Source organism: Mesoplodon bidens, assembly GCF_964165515.1.
Source record: "Mesoplodon bidens genome assembly, chromosome: 7".
Lineage (NCBI taxonomy): Eukaryota > Metazoa > Chordata > Mammalia > Artiodactyla > Ziphiidae > Mesoplodon > Mesoplodon bidens.
In genome coordinates, this window is record NC_138164.1 from 108124510 (window position 1) to 108143712 (window position 19203).

General features: G+C 40.1%; 1 protein-coding gene across 3 annotated transcripts in view; it reads left to right on the plus strand.

Annotated features, from left to right (window-relative positions):
* RTN3 (reticulon 3) overlaps positions 1-19199 on the plus strand; it is a 62274-nt gene extending 43075 nt beyond the window's left edge. For 2 of the 3 annotated variants that reach the window (XM_081238985.1, XM_081238984.1), the window contains 6 exons: positions 10022-10229; positions 12151-12289; positions 12727-12796; positions 13277-13323; positions 14850-14908; positions 17013-19199. In XM_081238985.1, coding sequence (XP_081095111.1) covers positions 10022-10229; positions 12151-12289; positions 12727-12796; positions 13277-13323; positions 14850-14908; positions 17013-17058 — 569 coding nt within the window. In that variant the 3' untranslated portion in view covers positions 17059-19199. The remainder of the gene's footprint in view (positions 1-10021; positions 10230-12150; positions 12290-12726; positions 12797-13276; positions 13324-14849; positions 14909-17012) is intronic. The other variant, XM_081238986.1, reaches the window with a different exon arrangement.
* Positions 19200-19203: the final 4 nt, after the last annotated feature.

Consider the following 19203-nt stretch of genomic DNA (forward strand, 5'->3'; position numbering starts at 1 on the left):
CTCCGGATACGCAGGCTCAGTGGCCATGGCTCACGGGCCCAGCCGCTCTGCGGCATGTGGGATCTTCCCGGACCGGGGCATGAACCCGTGTCCCCCACATCGGCAGGCAGACTCTCAACCACTACGCCACCAGGGAAGCCCTCATTGCTCCCTTTTTAAATCTCTCCCTCCTGTCAGACAACCACTGATCTGTCTGCTGTCACTAGATTGGTTTGCATTTTCTAGAATTTTATATATATGGAATCATAAAATATGTGTACTATTTTTTTTATCTGGCTTCTTTAACTCAACCTAATTTTTTTGAGATTCATCCATGTTGATGAGTGTATTACTGAGTAGTTTTCCATTGTATGGATATACCATTGGTTGACAGACGTTTGGGTTATTTTCAATTTTTGCTGAATTTTTGATTTTCAGTTTTGCTTATTTATTTTACAAATAAAGCTGCTATGAACATTCATGTCTTTATATGGACACAATATATTCTTTTCTCGGGTAAATACAAGTGAAATGGCTGGATCATAGGCCAGTCGTAGTTAACTTTGTAAGAAACTGCCGAATTTTTTTTTTCCAAAGTGGTTTGCATTATTTTATATTCCAGCCAGCCATGTATGAGAGTTGCGGTTCTTCCATGTCCTCACCAACACTTGGTATGGTCAGTCTTTTAACCCTAGACATTGTGCCAGGTACATAGTAGGCTCTCATTGTGGTTTTAATTTGCATTTCCTTAATGACTAATGGTGGTAAGCATCTATTCATGTGTTTACTTGCTATCCATATATCTTCTTTGATGAAAAGTCTGTTCAAATTTTGACTAGTTTTTATTGTGTTTGTTTTTGATAACGGGTGTGTGTGTGTGTTTATACACATTCTGGATACAAGTTGTTTATCAGATACGTTCTTCACAAATACTTTCTCCAGTCTGTGGCTTATCTTTTAATTCTTTTAACAATGTCCTTCAAAAAGAGCAGAAGTTTTTAATTTTGATGAAATACAGTTTTCCAGTTTTTTCTGTTATGTATCAAATGTTTATTGTTGTATATAAGAAATTTTTCCCAATTCCAAGGTCACAGAGATTTTTGTTTGTTTTCTTCTAGTAGCTATATAGTACTAGGTTTACATTTAAGTCTGTGATTCTTGTGTGTTAATTTTTACATGTCATGTGAGGTATTGATAAAAGTTTGGGGATTTTTGTACATGTATATTCTGTTGTTCTGGCACCATGTGTTGTAGACTCTCATTTCTCCCCTGAATTGACTTTGCAACTTTGTCAAAAAACAGTTTGTCCGTGTATGCGTGGGCCTGTTTGTGGACTTTGTATACAGTGTCATTGCTCTGTTGCCTGTCTTTAAGCCAATACTACACCATCTTGATAATGGTAGCTTTATATTACCGTTGAAATCAGACAGTGTTAGTCCTTCAACTTTGTTTTTCTTCACAGTTGTTTTGGCTCTTCTAGGTCCTTCGCATTTCCATAGGAATTTTAAAATCAGTTTGTCTATTTCTATTTTAAAAAGCCTACTGGAATTACTTAGAATTATAGATAAATTAACACCTTAGCAATTTTGAGTCTTTTAACCCCTGAAAACAATATAGCTTTCCATTAATTTAGGTCTTCATCTGTTTCTCTTAGCAGTATTTTATAGATTTCAGTGTACAGGTCTTATACATCTTCTGTTAGATTTATGCCTAAGTATTTCATATTTTCATGCTGTTTTAAATGGTGTTTTTAGCTCAGTTTCTTATTGGTTAATACTAATATATGGAAATATAGTTAATTTTGTGTCCTGCAACCTTGCTAAAACTTATTACCTTTTTTGTAGATTCTGTCAGATTTTCTACATAGGCACTCAAGCCATCTGTGAATAATGACAGTTTTACTTCTTCCTTTCCAATTTGATGCCTTTTAATTTATTGTTCTTGATTTACTGCACTGGCTAAAACCTCTAATACAGTGTTCAACAGAAGTAGTAAGAGAATATCCTTGCCTTCTTTCATTAAATATGATGTTAGCTCTACGTTTCTTGTAGATTACCTTTATCAAGTTGAGGAGATTCCCTTCTGTCACCTAGTTTGCTGAGAGGTTTTATCAAAAGGGATATTGGATTTTGTTTTTTTGTATGTTTTGAGATGATCATATGGTTCTCCTTCTTTAGTTTGTTGATATGATGAATTATACTGACTGATTTATGAATGCTACACCAGTCTTGGATTTTTGCAAAAAGACACTTGGGGCTTCCATGGTGGTGCAGTGGTTGAGAGTCCGCCTGCCGATGTGGGGGACACGGGTTCGTGCCCTGGTCCGGGAGGATCCCACATGCCGGGGGGTGGCTGGGCCCGTGGGCCATGGCCGCTGGGCCTCCGCGTCCGGAGCCTGTGCTCCGCAGCGGGAGGGGCCCCGGCAGTGAGAGGCCCGCGTACCGCAAAAAAAAAAAAAAAAAGACACTTGGTCATGATATACTCTGTTTACATATTGTTGGGTTGCATTTGCTAAATTTTTGTTAAGAATTTTTACATCTATGTCCATGAGCAATATTGGTCTATAGCTTTCTTTTCCTGTAATGTCTTTGTCTAGTTTTGGAATCAGGGTAATGCTGGCCTTATAAAATGTGTTGGTAAACATTACCTTCTCTCTTCATTATCATGGAAGAATTGTGTAGAATTGCTATTATTTCTTGTTCAGTGTTTGGCAGAATTCCCCAGTGATGTAGAATTCCCCTGGAGTTTTCTGAATGGGAAGTATTTTATCTATAAGTTTTGTTTCTGTAATAGATATGGGACTACGCAGTTTATCTATTTCTTGAGTGAGCTTTGATAGTCTGTGTCCTCTTCATCTAACGTGTCTAGTTTATTGGCATAATAGTGATCATTATATTTCCTTATCCTTTTAATGTCTTTAGAATCTGTAGTGATGTCACCTCTCTGATTCCTGATATTTTGGCAATTTGTGTATTCTTGCACTTTTTTTTGATCAGTCTAGCTAGAGTTTTATCTATTTTATTGATATTTTCAAAGAATCAACTTTGGTTTCATTGATTTTTCTCTGTTGTTTTTCTGTTATCTGTTCATTGAGATCTGCTCTGGTTTTTCTTCTTTCCTTATTTCTGTTTACTTGGCGTTCAAGTTGTTCTTTTCTCTAGTTTTTTAAGGTTGAAACTGAGATCACTGATTTCTCATCTTCTTTTCTAATATAGGCACTTGGCTGGATCCCACTGATTTTGATTTTCATTCAGTTCAGAATACTCAGTAATTTCCCTGTTGATTTTTTTCTTTGGTCTGTGAGTTGTTTAGAAGCGTATTTAGTTTATACAAAGTTTAATATTGGTTTTCCCAGTATCTTTCTGTTATTGTTTCTAATGTAATTACGTTATAGTCAGAAAACATGAAAGTGTCTTGAATCCTTTTCAAGACCCAGAATTTAGTGTATCTTGGTAAATGTTCCACATGTATTTGAAAAGAATGTATATTCTGCTGTTATTGTGTGGGGTGTTCTTTCAAATGTCAAGAAGGTCAAGTTGGTTAATAGCATTCAAGTCTTATATTCTTATTGATCTTCTGTCTACTTATTCTGCCAGTTATTGAGAGAGGTGTTGAAATCCCTGACTATAATTGCAGGTTTGTCTGTTTGTTTTTTTAACACCTTTATTGAGATATAATTCACATACTATACAATTCATCCATTAAAGGGTACAGCTAAATGGTTTTCTGCCATCACCACTATCCAATTTTAGAACGTTTTAGTCCCCCCACAAAAAAGAAACCCCATACCTCTTAGCAATCACTCCCCATTTCCCATCACCACCACCACAACCCTAAACAACCACTCATCTACTTTCTCTGTCTACAGATTTGCATATTCTAGATGTTTTATATAAATGGAATCATACAATATGTGGTCTTTTGTAATCAGCGTCTCACACTTGGCCTAATGTTTTCACGTTTTGTCTGTGTTGTAATATGTAGCATCAGGACTTTATTCCTTTTTATTGACAAATAATTATTGCATTGTATGGATATACTACATTTTATTTGTCCATTCATCAGTTAATGGATGTTTACATTGTTTCCACTTTTTCCCTGTTGTGAATAACGCTTCTGTGAACATCGGCATACACAGATTTTTGTGTTGTATGTTTTTATTTCTCTTGGCCATTTTCTTAAGAGTGGAACTCCTGGGTCATATAATAACCCTATGTTTAACTTTTGAGGAACTGCTAAATTGTTTTCCAAAGCGGGTGCACCATTTTTCATTCCCACTAGGAATGCATGAGGTTTCTAATTTCTCCACATCCTTGCCAATATTTGTTATTGTACTTTTTATTATAGCCATTCTAGTGGGTTCACCGTGGTTTTGATTTGCATTTCCCTAATGACTAATGATGTTAAGCCTCTTTTTATGTGCTTATTGGCCATTTGTATATCTTTGGAGAAATGTCTATTTGGATCCTTTCTGTCTTTTTTTTTTTTTAACATCTTTATTGGAGTATAATTGCTTTACATTGTTGTTTTGGTTTCTGCTGTATAACAAAGTGAATGAATCAGCTATACGTATACTTATATCCCCACATCCCCTCCCTCTTGTGTCTTCTCATTTTTATTATGTTTTTTATTTTTTTCATTTAGGCTGTTCTTTTTATTATTGAGTTATAATTCTTTATTCTTATATATATATTGGACACAAATACCTTATCAGATAAGTAATTTGCAAATATATTCTCTCATTCTATGAGGTTTCTTGTCATTTTCTTGGTACTACTTATAGCACAGAGGTTTTTTAGTTTTGATATAGCCCAATTTATCTATTTTTTCTTTTGTCATTTGTGCTTTTGGTATCATGTCTGAGGATTGCCTAATCCAAGATCAGAAAGATCAGAAAGATGTGCTCCTGTGTTTTCTTCTAAGAGTTTTAAGACACTTTCTCAGTTATCTGAAACAACCATTTCATATCTTTTTCTCTCTCCATAAACCGTCTTCACTCCCCTGCCCTCTTCCAGCTGATGACCTCAGCTCCCTTTTGTTGAGAAAATAAAAACATTCAGACAGGAGTCCCTCCTCTTCCATTCTTCAGATCCGTGAATGGGCCTGTGTCTATCTCTCTTCATCCTCTTCACTATGTTACTCTAACAAGGATCAGTCCCTTCACCTGGCCTCTGGATCTCCGTCCCTCCTTTCTCCTGGGCGTCACTGCTTCTGCTCCCTATCTTCAGTCTCCCTTTGCTTGTGACTGCATAGAAGCGTGCTTTAGTGTTTCCCATCTGTTAAACCATCCCTTGGCTCTGAATGTCTCTACTCCCCTTCACAGCCAAACTTCTTAGGCATTTTCTCTCACACTGCCTCCATGTCTCACCACTGATTCCTCTTCAGCCCCCGCCAGCTGTTCACTGAACAGCTTTGATCAGATCACCAACTATCTCCATATTACTAAGTCCAGGATCACTTTTTTCCTTATTCAACCTCAGCAGAATTGGCCCGTTTCCACATCCTTCTCCACAAAGCACTCCTTTTTCAGCTTCTGTGATGCCATACATACTCTCCTAGTTACCCCCTGCTTCCTTGGTTATTTCCTCTGTTTCCTTTCTCTAGTTCCTCTACTTTTACTCAGCTACTAAGTATCGGAGTACCTCAGAATTAAGACTGGGCCTTCTTCCCTATCAATACTACATAACCTCTTCCATTACTGTGACTTCCTTTTTTTTTTTCCTTTGGCGTAGTTGGCAGTCCATGACTCTTAATATTATTTGTGTGCTGATGATTTCCAAATGTGTATCTCCAGCTCAGACTTGTCCTGTTTGCTTCCCACTGGTAGATCTAACCACCTTCTTTATGGATGTCTCTAGACATCCATCCCAAAACTAACATGGCCCTTTCTCATCTCAGTAAACGACACCACATCCATCCATTTGCTCAGGCCCCAAAACTAGGTCTCATCCATATTTCTTTCCCCCATCACCTCCCATATCCAGTTCATCACCAAGTTCTGTCTGTTCTGTCTCCAAAATATAGCCTGTCCACTCTGCTCCATCCTGACCTCATCTAAATGACAATCATTTCTTATTTGAAGCCCCGTGTTAGCCTCCTAGGGAGTCTCTGCCAATCCCAATCCATTTTCTATACAGCAGTAAAAGTGTTCCTCTTTTTAAAATATATCATGTTGGGACTTCCCTGGTGGCGCAGTGGTTAAGAATCCACCCGCCGATGCAGGGGACACGGGTTCGTGCCCCGGTCTGGGAAGATCCCACATGCCGCGGAGCGGCTGGGCCTGTGAGCCATGGCCACTGAGCCTGCGTGTCCAGAGCCTGTGCTCCACAACGGAAGAGGCCACAACAGTGAGAGGCCTGCGTACCGCAAAAAAAAAAAAAAAAAAGAATCCGCCTGCCAATGCAAGGGACACGGGTTCAAGCCCTGGTCTGGGAAGATCCCACATGCCGTGGAGCAACTAAGCCCCTGTGCCACAACTACTGAGCCTGTGCTCTAGAGCCCTCGAGCCACAGCTGCTGAGCCCGCATGCCTAGAGCCCGAGCCCGTGCTCCACAGCAAGAGAAGCCACCACAATGAGAAGCCCGTGCACCACAAGGAAGAGTAGCCCCCGCTCGCCTCAACTAGAGAAAGTCCGTGCACAGCAACGAAGACCCAATGCAGCCAAAAATAAATAAATAACATAAAAAAAAATATATATATATATATATATCATGTTATTCCCCTGCTTGGCCTTCTTTAGTGACTTCCCATTTCACCTGAGGTAAAGTCCAAGCTCCTTACTCTGCTCTGTGAAAATACTCCATGATCTAGTCCCTGCCAGGCTCTCCAGCCTTATTTCACACCACTCTCCCCTTCACTCACTACACACCATCTACACTGGCCTTCTGCCCTCCCCTAAGGAATGCCAAAGCCCACCACCACCATCCCCAAGAGCCTGTGCACATGAATCTTCTAGCCTAGAATACCCTTCCCCTGGCTTTTTTGCATGGCCTGCTTATCCTTCATGTCTCACCTTTAGTGTCAACTCCTCAGAGAGGCTTTTCCTGACCACCGTACCTACAGTAGTGCATGTGTGCACACACATTACTCTCATCATACCACAATGGGTTTATATTCTTACCGGCCTCGGTTACAAGTGACATGTATCTTGTTTGTTATTCATTGCTTCTCTTCCCCACTGGAATGTGAGTAAGGACCTTGTTTGCTTTGTTTACTGTTGTGTTGTATTCCCAGTTCCTAGCACTTGCCTGGCCCGTGGTAGCCACTAAATTAAAGCTTACTGAAAGAGAGAAGGATGGGAAAGGAAGGAAAGAAAACACATTAAAAATAGGGAATTTCCGGTTTTAAAAAGTCTTACACTGACATAGTAAGAGCAGATGAATAAAAGTAGAAGAGCAAAAGAACATTTCATGGAATCGAACAGTTGCAGCTTCTTGCTGGTTTCCTGGTTATGAAATAAACACTAACCCTAAGTCTAGTGGCTTCACATTTTAAACTTTTGGCATCTGTCTCCTTTCTTGCTTTTCCTACGTGTGTTTCATCCTCCTAACTCTCCCTCAAGGATCAGAGAGGAAAATGTTTGCAGACTATGCCTGTTGCCTTTGTTTGATATTGTGTACTCAGAATCCTTGGTCCACTGTACTTGATAGGAGTTAGGTGCAGAAACTTGACTAGATTGAGAGGGATTATCAGAAAACAAATGAAAGTTGTGATTATGCCACCTCTTGGTCATTAGCTTAGTTTAGCTCATGTTTAAGTATTCAGCAACAGCTATGAAGAGCCTGCTGTGGATAAATAAAGTGACAAGTGCTCTGACGAAACATAAGGCAGAATGAGGAGATAGATGAGTGATAGATAGAGAATGAGGAGAAGGAGAGGATGTGAGATAGGGTGGGCAGTCTCTGAGGCGGTATCCCATGCACCAGGACCTGAATGGGGTAAAGGAGCAAATTGTGGGAAGTTGTGGACAAAGAGCATCCCAGAGGTTTGTGGTATTGAACCATCTTTTCCTAGCTTTCCCTCTGTTATCCCCCTTCTAATCAGTATGTTCCTGCTTCTAGCCCAGACCACAATTCTACCGTTGTTTTTAAGGCCGAGCCCAGGGCCTTCCATACTGTTATGCAGTTTGTATACTGCACACCTATAGGGGGCACCAGTCACATGTGTTATCATTGTAGGTTTGACTGTTTCGTCACTGTTTTCCAGCAGATGGCAGTAAAGTTCACGAGGAAGGGTGGCTTTTTCTAATTTGCACAAAGGTAGATCTGCATTTAGGCTAATGTTTTTATGCCTTTTTCCTTCTCCAATACATTAAGGTCTTTTTCTCTCTAGGCCCAGCCTTATCCTCTAAGCTTTTCTCTGTCTTTCCTTCTTTCAAATATTTCAAACTTAAAGAATTGTAAGCATAGTAAGAAAAACTCCCATATAACCTTTGCTCTAGTTCACCAATTGTTAACATTTGACCACTTTTGCTTTATCACTCCCTCCCTCTCTCTATAGAACATGTTTTTTCCTGAACCGTTTAAGAACTGCTTGCAAACATCCTTCCCCTTTACCCCTAAATATTTTGGAGTATGTTTCCTTCAAACAGAAATTGTTTGGAATTGTTTTGCGTAGCCACAGTATATTTATTGAATTTAGGAAATTCAACATTGATACAGTACTTTTATCAATTATATAGTGTACATTCAGTTTGTTTCACTTGTCCCAGCGATGTTCTTTATAGCTGTTTGTACCCCCTTATCCAGCCTATGATCACAGTTTGCATTTATGTGTTCTCAAGTCTCTTTACTCTCCTTTAATCTGAAAAAGTTCTTCAGCGTTTTCTTGTCTTTCATACCATTGATATTTTTGAAGAATACTGGTCAATTGTTCTGTAGACTTTTCTCAAACTGGTTTTATCTGGTGCTTTCTCATTAGATTCAGGTTATATGGTTTGGCAAGAATACCATTGAAGTGTTGTGCTGTTCTCAGTGCATTACATCAAGAGGCAGTTCCATTACTAAGCATTCTGTGTTGAAACTGTTCTTGTAGTCATACGAACTGTGACATACATATATGGATTATAGTTAAAATTTGAGTGTTTACCATGTGTTGTGTACAGTGCTAATAAGCATTCTGCATACATTAGCTTTAAGGAACATTATATGTTCCTTAAAACAACTCTAAGAAATAGATGTCACTTTCTTCATTTTATAAATGAGAAAACAAAGGTTTAGAAGGGTTAATTAAGGTAACATGGCTAAAAATTACCAGAACTCAAACTCCTGTCTCTCCAATTCCAAAGTCCTTACTCTTCTTTAAAAGGAAAGAGTAGCACAGAAGAAACTTGCACAGGGCTATTAGTGTTGAAGCTAGACTTCACGGATTGGAATTCAAATGTTGTGGCATTGCTAGATTGGAAGTAATTGCTAGCCCTCACACTCGGAGTTTTTGAGGTGTCTTTAAGGAGAAGAACTTAGATTTTTCCAGTTTGGATTTCCCAACCATAAGACCCACTTGCCTGAGACAGTCTTGGTTTATACCTATTTCCTAACAGTTATTAATAGTGTCCCCATTCATTTTCAAAAGTATCATCGTTTAGTAATTATATGGTCCCCTACCCAAAATCCTTCCTTGAGTTCTCTTCAGATCAACATAGAGACTGGTGTTTCATTGTAACCAACACTAACATAACTTGGTATGTTTTTATAAGCATGGTTTGCTTAATTTAGTCAACAGTTAGCAAGATTTTCCCACAGTTGCTCTACTGAAACATTTAAAGTAAATGATATTTTATCCCATCGTACTTCAGTAGCCATGACTAAAAAATCAGTTTCTAAGTTTCTGTAAACCTATCCAGAAACAGAGGTACCTTTGGCAGTGTGAATCATCATCCCTGATGTAATTTGATTTTCATTTATCATTGTCTTAAGGAGGGGGTGCACCTGTAATTGCATGCTAGTGTAATGCTTCTCCAGTGTGCAGGACACAGCCAGGGAGAACAGTCCTAGCCTTGTGGCTCGGGTGTTCATATAACTTATGTTCTTTTTTCTTTTGGCAGTGCACGACTTAATTTTCTGGCGAGATGTGAAGAAGACTGGGTTTGTCTTTGGCACCACACTGATCGTGCTGCTCTCCCTGGCAGCTTTCAGTGTCATCAGTGTGATTTCTTACCTCATCCTGGCTCTTCTGTCTGTCACCATCAGCTTCAGGGTCTACAAGTCTGTCATCCAAGCTGTACAGAAGTCAGAAGAAGGCCATCCATTCAAGTGAGTTGAAGTATCACAAGTAACACTACAATTTAGGGAAGGGATTCACTGAGGCTGGTCAGATCTAAATCAGACCTGATTAAAAATCAAGAATTATAGGGCCTAATGCAGCTGATCAGTGGCATGAAACATCAACTTGAGACCACCTTATGAAGTGAACAAGTTGGGAGCTAGGAACTTTTTAACAAACTAGAGGCTCACCAAAAAGGACTGTCTAAATTCCTGAGCAGGGTCAGTAGGAAAGCAGAGCATCTAGGACAGCACTCAGATGGGGTCCCAAGTACATGTGTAAGCTGCCACATAGTTAACTCTTAAAACAGCCTTGAAATTTTGGTGTTGAGGCTGGCTTCTTGGCGATACCAGAACTCGGTGTGTTTACTCTTGGTTTTATTACTGATTTCCTTCCTGTCTCTCCTTTAGTTTCCTTAATACCAGGGGCAGGTCTTGATTAAGTCAGTAGGTCATGCATTTCTAGAATCCAGTTGCTAAACCTTTCCTACTGTGCTATGACTTTAACAGATGTTTTCCTCACGCTTTTCCTCTTGAAAGTCTTAGGCCATAAAAACTTTAACATCAGCAAATGACAGGGTTTTTTTTGTTTGTTTGTTAGTTTTTAATTTACTTTCAAAATGACAGTTTTTTAAAACCTCTTCTCATGGAAAAAGAAACACTTCTATGATCTCTCAGAACTATGACAGAATAGGTGTCTGGCTGCAGCTCTGGTCCTTGTATTTTCTCCTGGTGAGAATAGAAGCAATAATTTAAACTATATATGACATTTAAAAAGTTATTTGCAAATTAGTTTTAACAAATCAATAGTTGCTGGTTGGTTGAGTGGATAAATTTTACTGTTTTGCCACAAGTTCCAATGTGTTGGCAGGGTTTTTTTCCCTTTTGTGTGACACTGTTGTGGATTTATAAAATGTGTTTTGCTAAGTTGCATTAATTACAGCATCTAATTTTTATAACTTTTGTATTTGGTAAATATTTTCTTAATAAATAGGAAAGAAAAACATGTCTGTTACTCTTCTGTTTTTCCCACAAGACTGTAGGCTCTTTAAGGCAAAAGCAGTTTTATCTTTCCTGATATCTCTACACCTAGCAGAGGGTCTGGTACTCAGTAGGTGCTCAGCACGTACTGAGCGAATGAACAGTTTATGAGCAGATGGTTGTATCTCAATTCTGTAATGTGTCTGGGGACAGGACCTAGGTCTTTTTGTTTTCTTACCAAATATTTTATAATGCCTCCTTTATCATTTTGAAATGAAATTCATAGATAATATACCATATAATATAATGTTATATAATATACCATTGTATGGTATATTATATAACATATATAACAACATTTTAAAAATTGATCCTTATTATAAAGAGTGATAAATAGAAAGCCATTGACAATAAAATAATATGTATTCCAGTCAATATTTAATTGCTTGGACATAACTACACCAAAAAAAAACCCATAATAAAGACTTGCACATACATGTATAATCTCCCTTATAGGTGTGATTTTCTAAAATGATGGGAAAAAATCTTAATAACGTTTTAGCATAAACAAAACACAGTTTTAGACAATTCAGGATATGTTAAAACTATGGGAAAAAATACTTTGCTCTTATATGTTCTGGGCTCTTGATAATTACAAATAGGTTCGCCTTCATGAATATCCTATGAGGCAGTAAAAGTTATGCAGGACATAGGGCAGTTCTTTTTCGTGCGTGACACTCCCATCCTGCGGACATCTGGCAGCTTTGTCTCTGCGCACTAAATGACAGTGGTGCCCCCACCCCACCCCATGGCAGCAAAAAAATGCCTTTGCAGATTGGGGAATTTCATACTCTAAAGAACTTCTGTGCTAACAGAAAGAGATCTTCTCCTGCCATGTCAAATGTGTGACTATTGTTTCTTCTTCTGGAAGAGCCTACCTGGACGTAGACATCACTCTGTCCTCAGAAGCTTTCCATAATTACGTGAACGCTGCCATGGTGCACGTCAACAGGGCCCTGAAACTCATTATTCGTCTCTTTCTGGTGGAAGATCTAGTTGACTCCTTGAAGGTTAGTTGCCTCTACAGCTTTTGGTGGTGAGGCTGAGGAAAATCAGGGACGAGGTTATAATTCAGAGGAAAAGCAGTTAATAGGGTTTTATCAGACAAAAGCAAATGTATGCTTTTCTCAATCAACCTGTAAAAATGGGGACAGGAGTTAGTAAAGGAGGTACCTCTGCACCTGGAGAACTAACATCAGAACAAGGCTAATGTATTAATTGACAGAAATGCAGTTACAGTCTGTTTGGGGGCCTGAGAGAACTATAGAGTTCTCTTACGCACCCTCAAATGTATAGCACAAATGAGGTGACCTTCATTTTGAAATTATTTATGGCATACATCGCTAAATTTATGCAGACTCAGTTAGCTAGAGAAGAATGGCATCAGTTAACCTGAATTTTGCATTACGATTATTCCTGCTTAACCCTCTGATGTTGGCCTTCACAGCTGGCTGTCTTCATGTGGCTGATGACCTATGTTGGTGCCGTTTTCAATGGGATCACCCTTCTGATTCTTGGTAAGATGGCAAGGAGAATGTCTCCAGGCTCTATGAAGTAATTGCTAAGAGTAAGAGCAAAGAGAGTTGTCAGCATTGCTCCAGTCCTTCCACATTGGCCCAGCCTTTAACATCCATAGAGACCTTGACCTCAGAGGAATCTGTGTTTATGGCCACAGGTTTACTAAATGGTCCTACCTATAAAGAAATATCCAGACAGCTAGAAATAAAGGAGAGTTGTCTAGATTTGGTTTAAATATGGGGATCTTATTTGTAGAAATCATTTTCATAATTTGGAAATTATTTGTAGTACAAAGAAGGAAGCCTGTGTACCTGTATCTAACTGTCCTTAATTGAGAGCTCTGGCCAGGATTTCTCATATTGAAGAAGATCTGTGTTTCCCTATATTTTATGAAGAAAAATGTTCCTGTTACTTATGTCTTGAGACTTTGTGACCATCTCACATTTACACTTGCCATGTCTCATGATTCTGTCTTACAGCTGAACTGCTCATTTTCAGTGTTCCAGTTGTCTATGAGAAGTACAAGGTAAGCATTTGTCTGTTTCTAATCAGATATGTTGGTGTATGACTAATTTTAGTTCATTTTTTAGGCATTGAAAGTTCAGAGCAATCCTTTTCTAACCATTTTTACAATCTAATTTTATAGGTCAGGTGCCTGTAAGAAACTGGTAATAGTGGTTTCCTTTAAGGAGAGAAGCTGAATGTCTAGGAGAGTTAAGGGTAGGAAGGGAACTTATACCTTGCTGTGTGCCTTTTGAGGGTTTTGTTGTTGTTGTTTTTATTTGGTTCGCTGGGTCTTGGTTGCAGCAGGAGGCCTCCTTAGTTGTGGCATGCGAACTCTTAGTTGCGGCATGCATGTGGGATCTAGTTCCCAGACCCAGGGATTGAACCCAGGCCCCCTGCATTGGGAGCGCAGAGTCTTATCCACTGCGCCACCAGGGAAGTCCCCACCTTTTGAGTTTTTATCACATGGATCTGTTCCAAAAAAATAAGCTGAAAAAATGCTTAAATAAAAGCTGGTGTCTAAAAAGAAACTTAAACTGTTAAGGCTATTGTGGGGATCCATCAGTATGAACAGATGTTTGCATCGTACAGTGGTGTATACAGAGTATACTAGATGCTATGAGGTTGTTCTTGATAGATTAAGTCATGCATCAGCAGACTTTTATTCATGGCTTTTTAAAATTTATTTACTTTATTTTATTTATTTTTGGCTGCGTTGGGTCTTTGTTGCTGCACCCGGGCTTTCTCTAGTTGCGGCGAGTGAGGGCTACTCTTCGTTGCGGTGCACAGTCTTCTCATTGTGGTGGCTTCTCTTGTTGTGGAGCGCGGGCTCTAGGCACGCAAGCTTCAGTAGTTGAGGCACACAGGCTCAGTAGTTGTGGCTCGCAGGCTCTAGAGGGCAGGCTCAGTAGCTGTGGCACACGGGCTTAGTTGCTCCGCAGCATGTGGGATCTTCCCAGACCAGGGCTCGAACCCGTGTCCCCTGCATTGGCAGGTGGATTCTTAACCACTGCACCACCAGGGAAGCCCTATTCATGGCTTTTTGATATTAAATGAATTAGTCTCACCCAGGAGTCAAAACACATTTCTTTTTTTTTTTTTTTTCTTTTTGCGGTATGCGGGCCTCTCACTGTTGTGGCCTCTCCCGTTGCGGAGCACAGGCTCCGGACGCGCAGGCCCAGAGGCCATGGCTCACGGGCCCAGCCGCTCCGCGGCATATGGGATCCTCCCAGACCGGGGCACGAACCCGTATCCCCTGCATCGGCAGGCGGACTCTCAACCACTGCGCCACCAGGGAGGCCCCAAAACACATTTCTGATTACAGAATATAGATTAGACACACAGTTTCTAGTATTCAGAAAATGCTATATACTCCAGTGTCTCTGAAGGAAATACCTAGCAAGTATTTTTTAAAACTGAGCACTATTTTCATTTTCCAGAATATTCCATAGTGTTTTTTAAAAATGGTTAAACTAGACAAAAAAATTACCTTCAGGAAAATTGTTAATCTGTGTGTTGCCACAACTGAGTCGCTTTTCTTTGTTAAAGATCCAGATTGATCACTATGTTGGCATCGCCCGCGATCAGACCAAGTCAATTGTTGAAAAGTGAGTATGCTTAGGTCCTACATTTCATCATGACATGTGTTTTTTTTCCCCAATTATTTTTAGTCTCCTGTGTAAAATGCTAATGCCAAAGAAAGTAATTTTTACCCTGGGGAAAAAGAAAACCTTGGTTAATAGTTTGATTTTACTAAAAATTATTTCATCTGCTTCTTTGTAAAGCATGCCTTGTATCTTAGACTAAAAAGGATCAATGGAGTTAGGATCACTCTGCCTTTTTGAACCGGTTGTTTTTTTGCTTTTTTTTTTTTTTCCTGGTGGTACGCGGGCCTCTCACCGCTGTGGCCTCTCCCCTCTCACCGCTGTGGCCTCTCCCGTTGCGGAGCACAGGCTCCGGACGCGCAGGCTCAGCAACCATGGCTCACGGGCCCAGCCGCTCTGCGGCATGTGGGATCTTCCTGGACCGGGGCACGAACCCGTGTCCCCTGCATCGGCAGGCGGACTCTCAACCTCTGCGTCACCAGGGAAGCCCTTGCACCGGTTTTTAAATGTTCGTGGTTGTCTACTCACCTTCATTTATTTTCACAAATATCAGTTTTATTTTATTTTATTTTATTTTATTTTTGGCCACGCCACACGGCATGTGGTATCTTAGTTCCCCGACCAGGGATCGAACCCACACCCGCTGCAGTGGAAGCGTGGAGTCTTAGCCACTGGACCAAGAGGGAAGTCCCCAATTTTCACAAATATCAATTTTAAGCCAAACTCTTCCCTCCCTTTTCAGAAATAAAAATTTTAGTAAATCAATGTATTAAAGTTCAAAGCTACCTCTTTTTTCTAAGACTACCAAATCCTTCTGTTTTAACCAATTTAATATTTAAATCAAGTAATAAGTTGTTGGTAGACATTTTTATGATTCCCTATATCACAGAACTGTTTCTCTTTTTTATTTTCAATTATTTGTAACAAACACTATGGAACCCAGCACGTTGAATTAAAATGTTAATATTTTTCCATGTTTTCCATATTTTCTTCAGATTTTCTTCAAGAGACAAAACATCACAAGCATTTAAATCCTCTTTGTGTCCACTCCCACCTTTCACACCCCAAATTTTAGTGCTTTTTCCAGCTTTGATAAGAGGAAATCTCAACTATATCCAGACAGCTCTGGCTTGATGCCAGGATCTTTACCTACTCTTTTGCTTTCTTAGGTAGACATTGGAGCTCAAGCCAGACACGGGCAGTTAGGACAAATTTTTTTTTTTTTTTTTTTTTTTTTGCTGTATGCGGGCCCCTCACTGTTGTGGCCTCTCCCGTCGCGGAGCACAGGCTCCGGACGCGCAGCCCCAGCGGCCATGGCTCACGGACCCAGCCGCTCCGTGGCATGTGGGATCCTCCCGGACCAGGGCACGAACCCGCGTCCCCTGCATCGGCAGGCGGACTCTCAACCACTGCGCCACCAGGGAAGCCCCTGGAACAAATTTGTATATGGTTGCTGTTTACTCCTTAGTGTAAAAGATGATCATAACTTAGCTTTAAACCTAAAGTCTTGATTAGCAGTGTGAGCTGATTGGCCCACTCTGTGGGGAGTAGCTTTGACATTAGCTGAGGGATGTGAATGTCCCTTGGTACCCTTGGTGATGGGTAACCTCAGTGCACAAAATAAAGGACAGCTTTAGTGTCCTGTGCGGGGCGGGGAACTATTGCCAGCTCCTGTAGTTTTTTTATATGTGACCTTGACCCTTGACTCCTGGTTCCTTCTGTGACACTAATGGGTAACCTGGCATTCCAAGAGAAATGGGCTCTTGCACTGCCATCATGTAGAGCACAGTCAGCAGGCATTATGCCTAGATACATCTCATTCTTCTCTGGAACCCCCAGTGAAGGAGCCAGGAGGTTCAGGAGTGAAAGAGGACAGGCAGCAGGCACAGCAACAGGGAGGGGGATGGGTCCTGGTACACTCCTCAGCTCATCCCAGGCCAGACTCAGCCCCTGCCACTTTTCATCCAGAGGAAGCCCTGTGGAAATGGGAGTGTTTTTCACATGGCTCTGGTAAATCCAGGAGTGTCTTCTAGCATCAGTGTTAAAATAAAAACCTAGAACTAATGTCTGTATTTTCACCCTTTTTTTTTTTCCTTTTCCTTAATAGGATTCAAGCAAAACTCCCTGGAGTTGCAAAAAAAAAGGCAGAATAAGTACATGGAAACCAGAAATGCAACAGTCACTAAAACACCATTTAATAGTTATAATGTTGTTACTTGTACTATAAAGGAACCGTGCTCAGTGTCAGCTTGAGCCTGCATTCCAAGCTTTTTTTTTTTTTAATTTGGTGTTTTCTCCCCTCCTTTCCCTTTACCCTCAGTATCAAGCACAAGAATTGTTGGACTTAAAAAAGAACTGATGTCTTAGAACCCAAAAGGATAAAGAAAGAATCAAATTAATAGGATAAATCAATACCTTAATGATGGTGGAGCTTTACCTGTAGCTAGAAAGGAGGGGAAAGATTGGAGGTAAAGGAGAAAATGAAAAATAAAACACATCTCTTGGGTTCTTCTATTCAAATTTCAAGGACTAGTCAGTCTTACATAGCTTTCCATCATAGTTTTGACCTTATTTTTAAGTTAAGAAATAACGATTAACTTATAAAGAAATTATCTGGGGACAAGAATGGGATTCTTTCCCTCTTTTTTGTTGTTGTTTGTTGTTGTTTTGTTTTTTGCAGCCCTGTGATCCCATCTTCCTGCCCCACAATGTGAGCAGCTACCCCTCATATTATTCTTCTTCATTTAACGATATAACTTTCAACTCTATGAATAACTTATAGTCGATAGTGATAATTCCTGATTCTCAGAATGCCATCCGATAACCAAGAATGCAGATGGAAAGTAGGATGAGAAGGAGTGCACAGGGTTGCTGCTGCGACTCCCGCTCACCCTTAGGAGAGGAAAGGCTCCGCCATGTGGGACTGTGGGGTCTGTGTCATCTCTTTCGGACACCAGTTCTGAGCTTTGGTTTGAGAGCTTATTCCTGAATGGGCTTTCCTCCCTCTTTCCTACCCTCAAGTTTAATAAATATGGTTGTACTTTTCTTATTATAAAATAAATGTCTGTAACTGCTGTACACTGCTGTAAACTTGTTAGAGAAAAAAATTAATCTGCATGTGGGCTCCTCAGTTATTGAGTTATTGTAATCCTGTCTCAGTCCATGGTGGGGAGACATTCTCAAGAGGTGAACTACAGAAACACAAAGGCCTTTTTTCTCTTTTATCTTTTCCTCCTGCACGTGTTACATCTTTAACCTGTGCTCATCGTTTTCCCCTAAGGACCAAAGCTGAGCTGGCTTGAGAGGAGATTGTGTCTGTGGTTAAGAGATCACAGATTTGTGTAAGGAAGTGCATTTTGTGATTCATATGGAGTTTTAACTTGGAGGCTAGCTTATTGGGTGTGTGTTGTTTGAGGGTTCCTTTCATTTTCAGGCACATAAAATGTCTTGGCACCTCTACTGTGGTACAGGGTACCTTTTGAGAGTGTTGTCCAAGAAGCTTTAGGTAAGGGTGATCAGGCAGGGCCAGATTGTGTTGACAGGCTCCGTGCACAATTAAAAGACAACAAAACAGTTCACGTTGACATCAGATGGAGGGCGTTTGGGAATCTTTGATTCCCATTTGAGACTTATAAGTGTCTTCCTCCCTTTCCAACATGAAAATTCAGTAAATTTGAAAGAAAATCATCTGTGAGTTCCTTCAGGTTGTAACTCATAGTCGTGATAATCCAGAGGGAATAAGCACCGGTGACTTTAAAGGCTACAGTGTTTGACAGTCCCAAAGTAGTGCAGCTCTGTAGAAGGTAGTGGAAGGAAGTTTTCCTTCTACTTTGTTGAGGAAATTACTTAGGAATTTAGATGGGTAAAAGGTACCCTTGCCTTACTCCACTCTCTTATTTTCTTAGCCCCCTTTCCTTTTGAAATGTTTAACTGATTTCATGTCATAGTAGGGAACGCATTCTCCATCCCCATCCTTTGCCCTCCCAGGAAGTAAGTGTACTGATCATCTTTTTGGGCTTCCCCTCCAAAGGACCTTTTTCTGCAGTGGAAGCCTCCACACCTAGCTCTTTGTTTTGTTAGTGCTGTGTTTAGATTAATTTGGACAGATCTTTGTGCCACACAAGAATTTTTTGTTTTTTTAAGAAAAATCTATGGGTGAAAAATTACTAATGAAACTGTGTGTGCGTGTATGTGCGTGCAACATAAAAGTACAGTAGCGCCTAAGGAGCTTGAATCTTGGTTCCTGTAAAACTGCAAATTGATGTGGTATTAATAAAAATAATAATAAAAACAACACA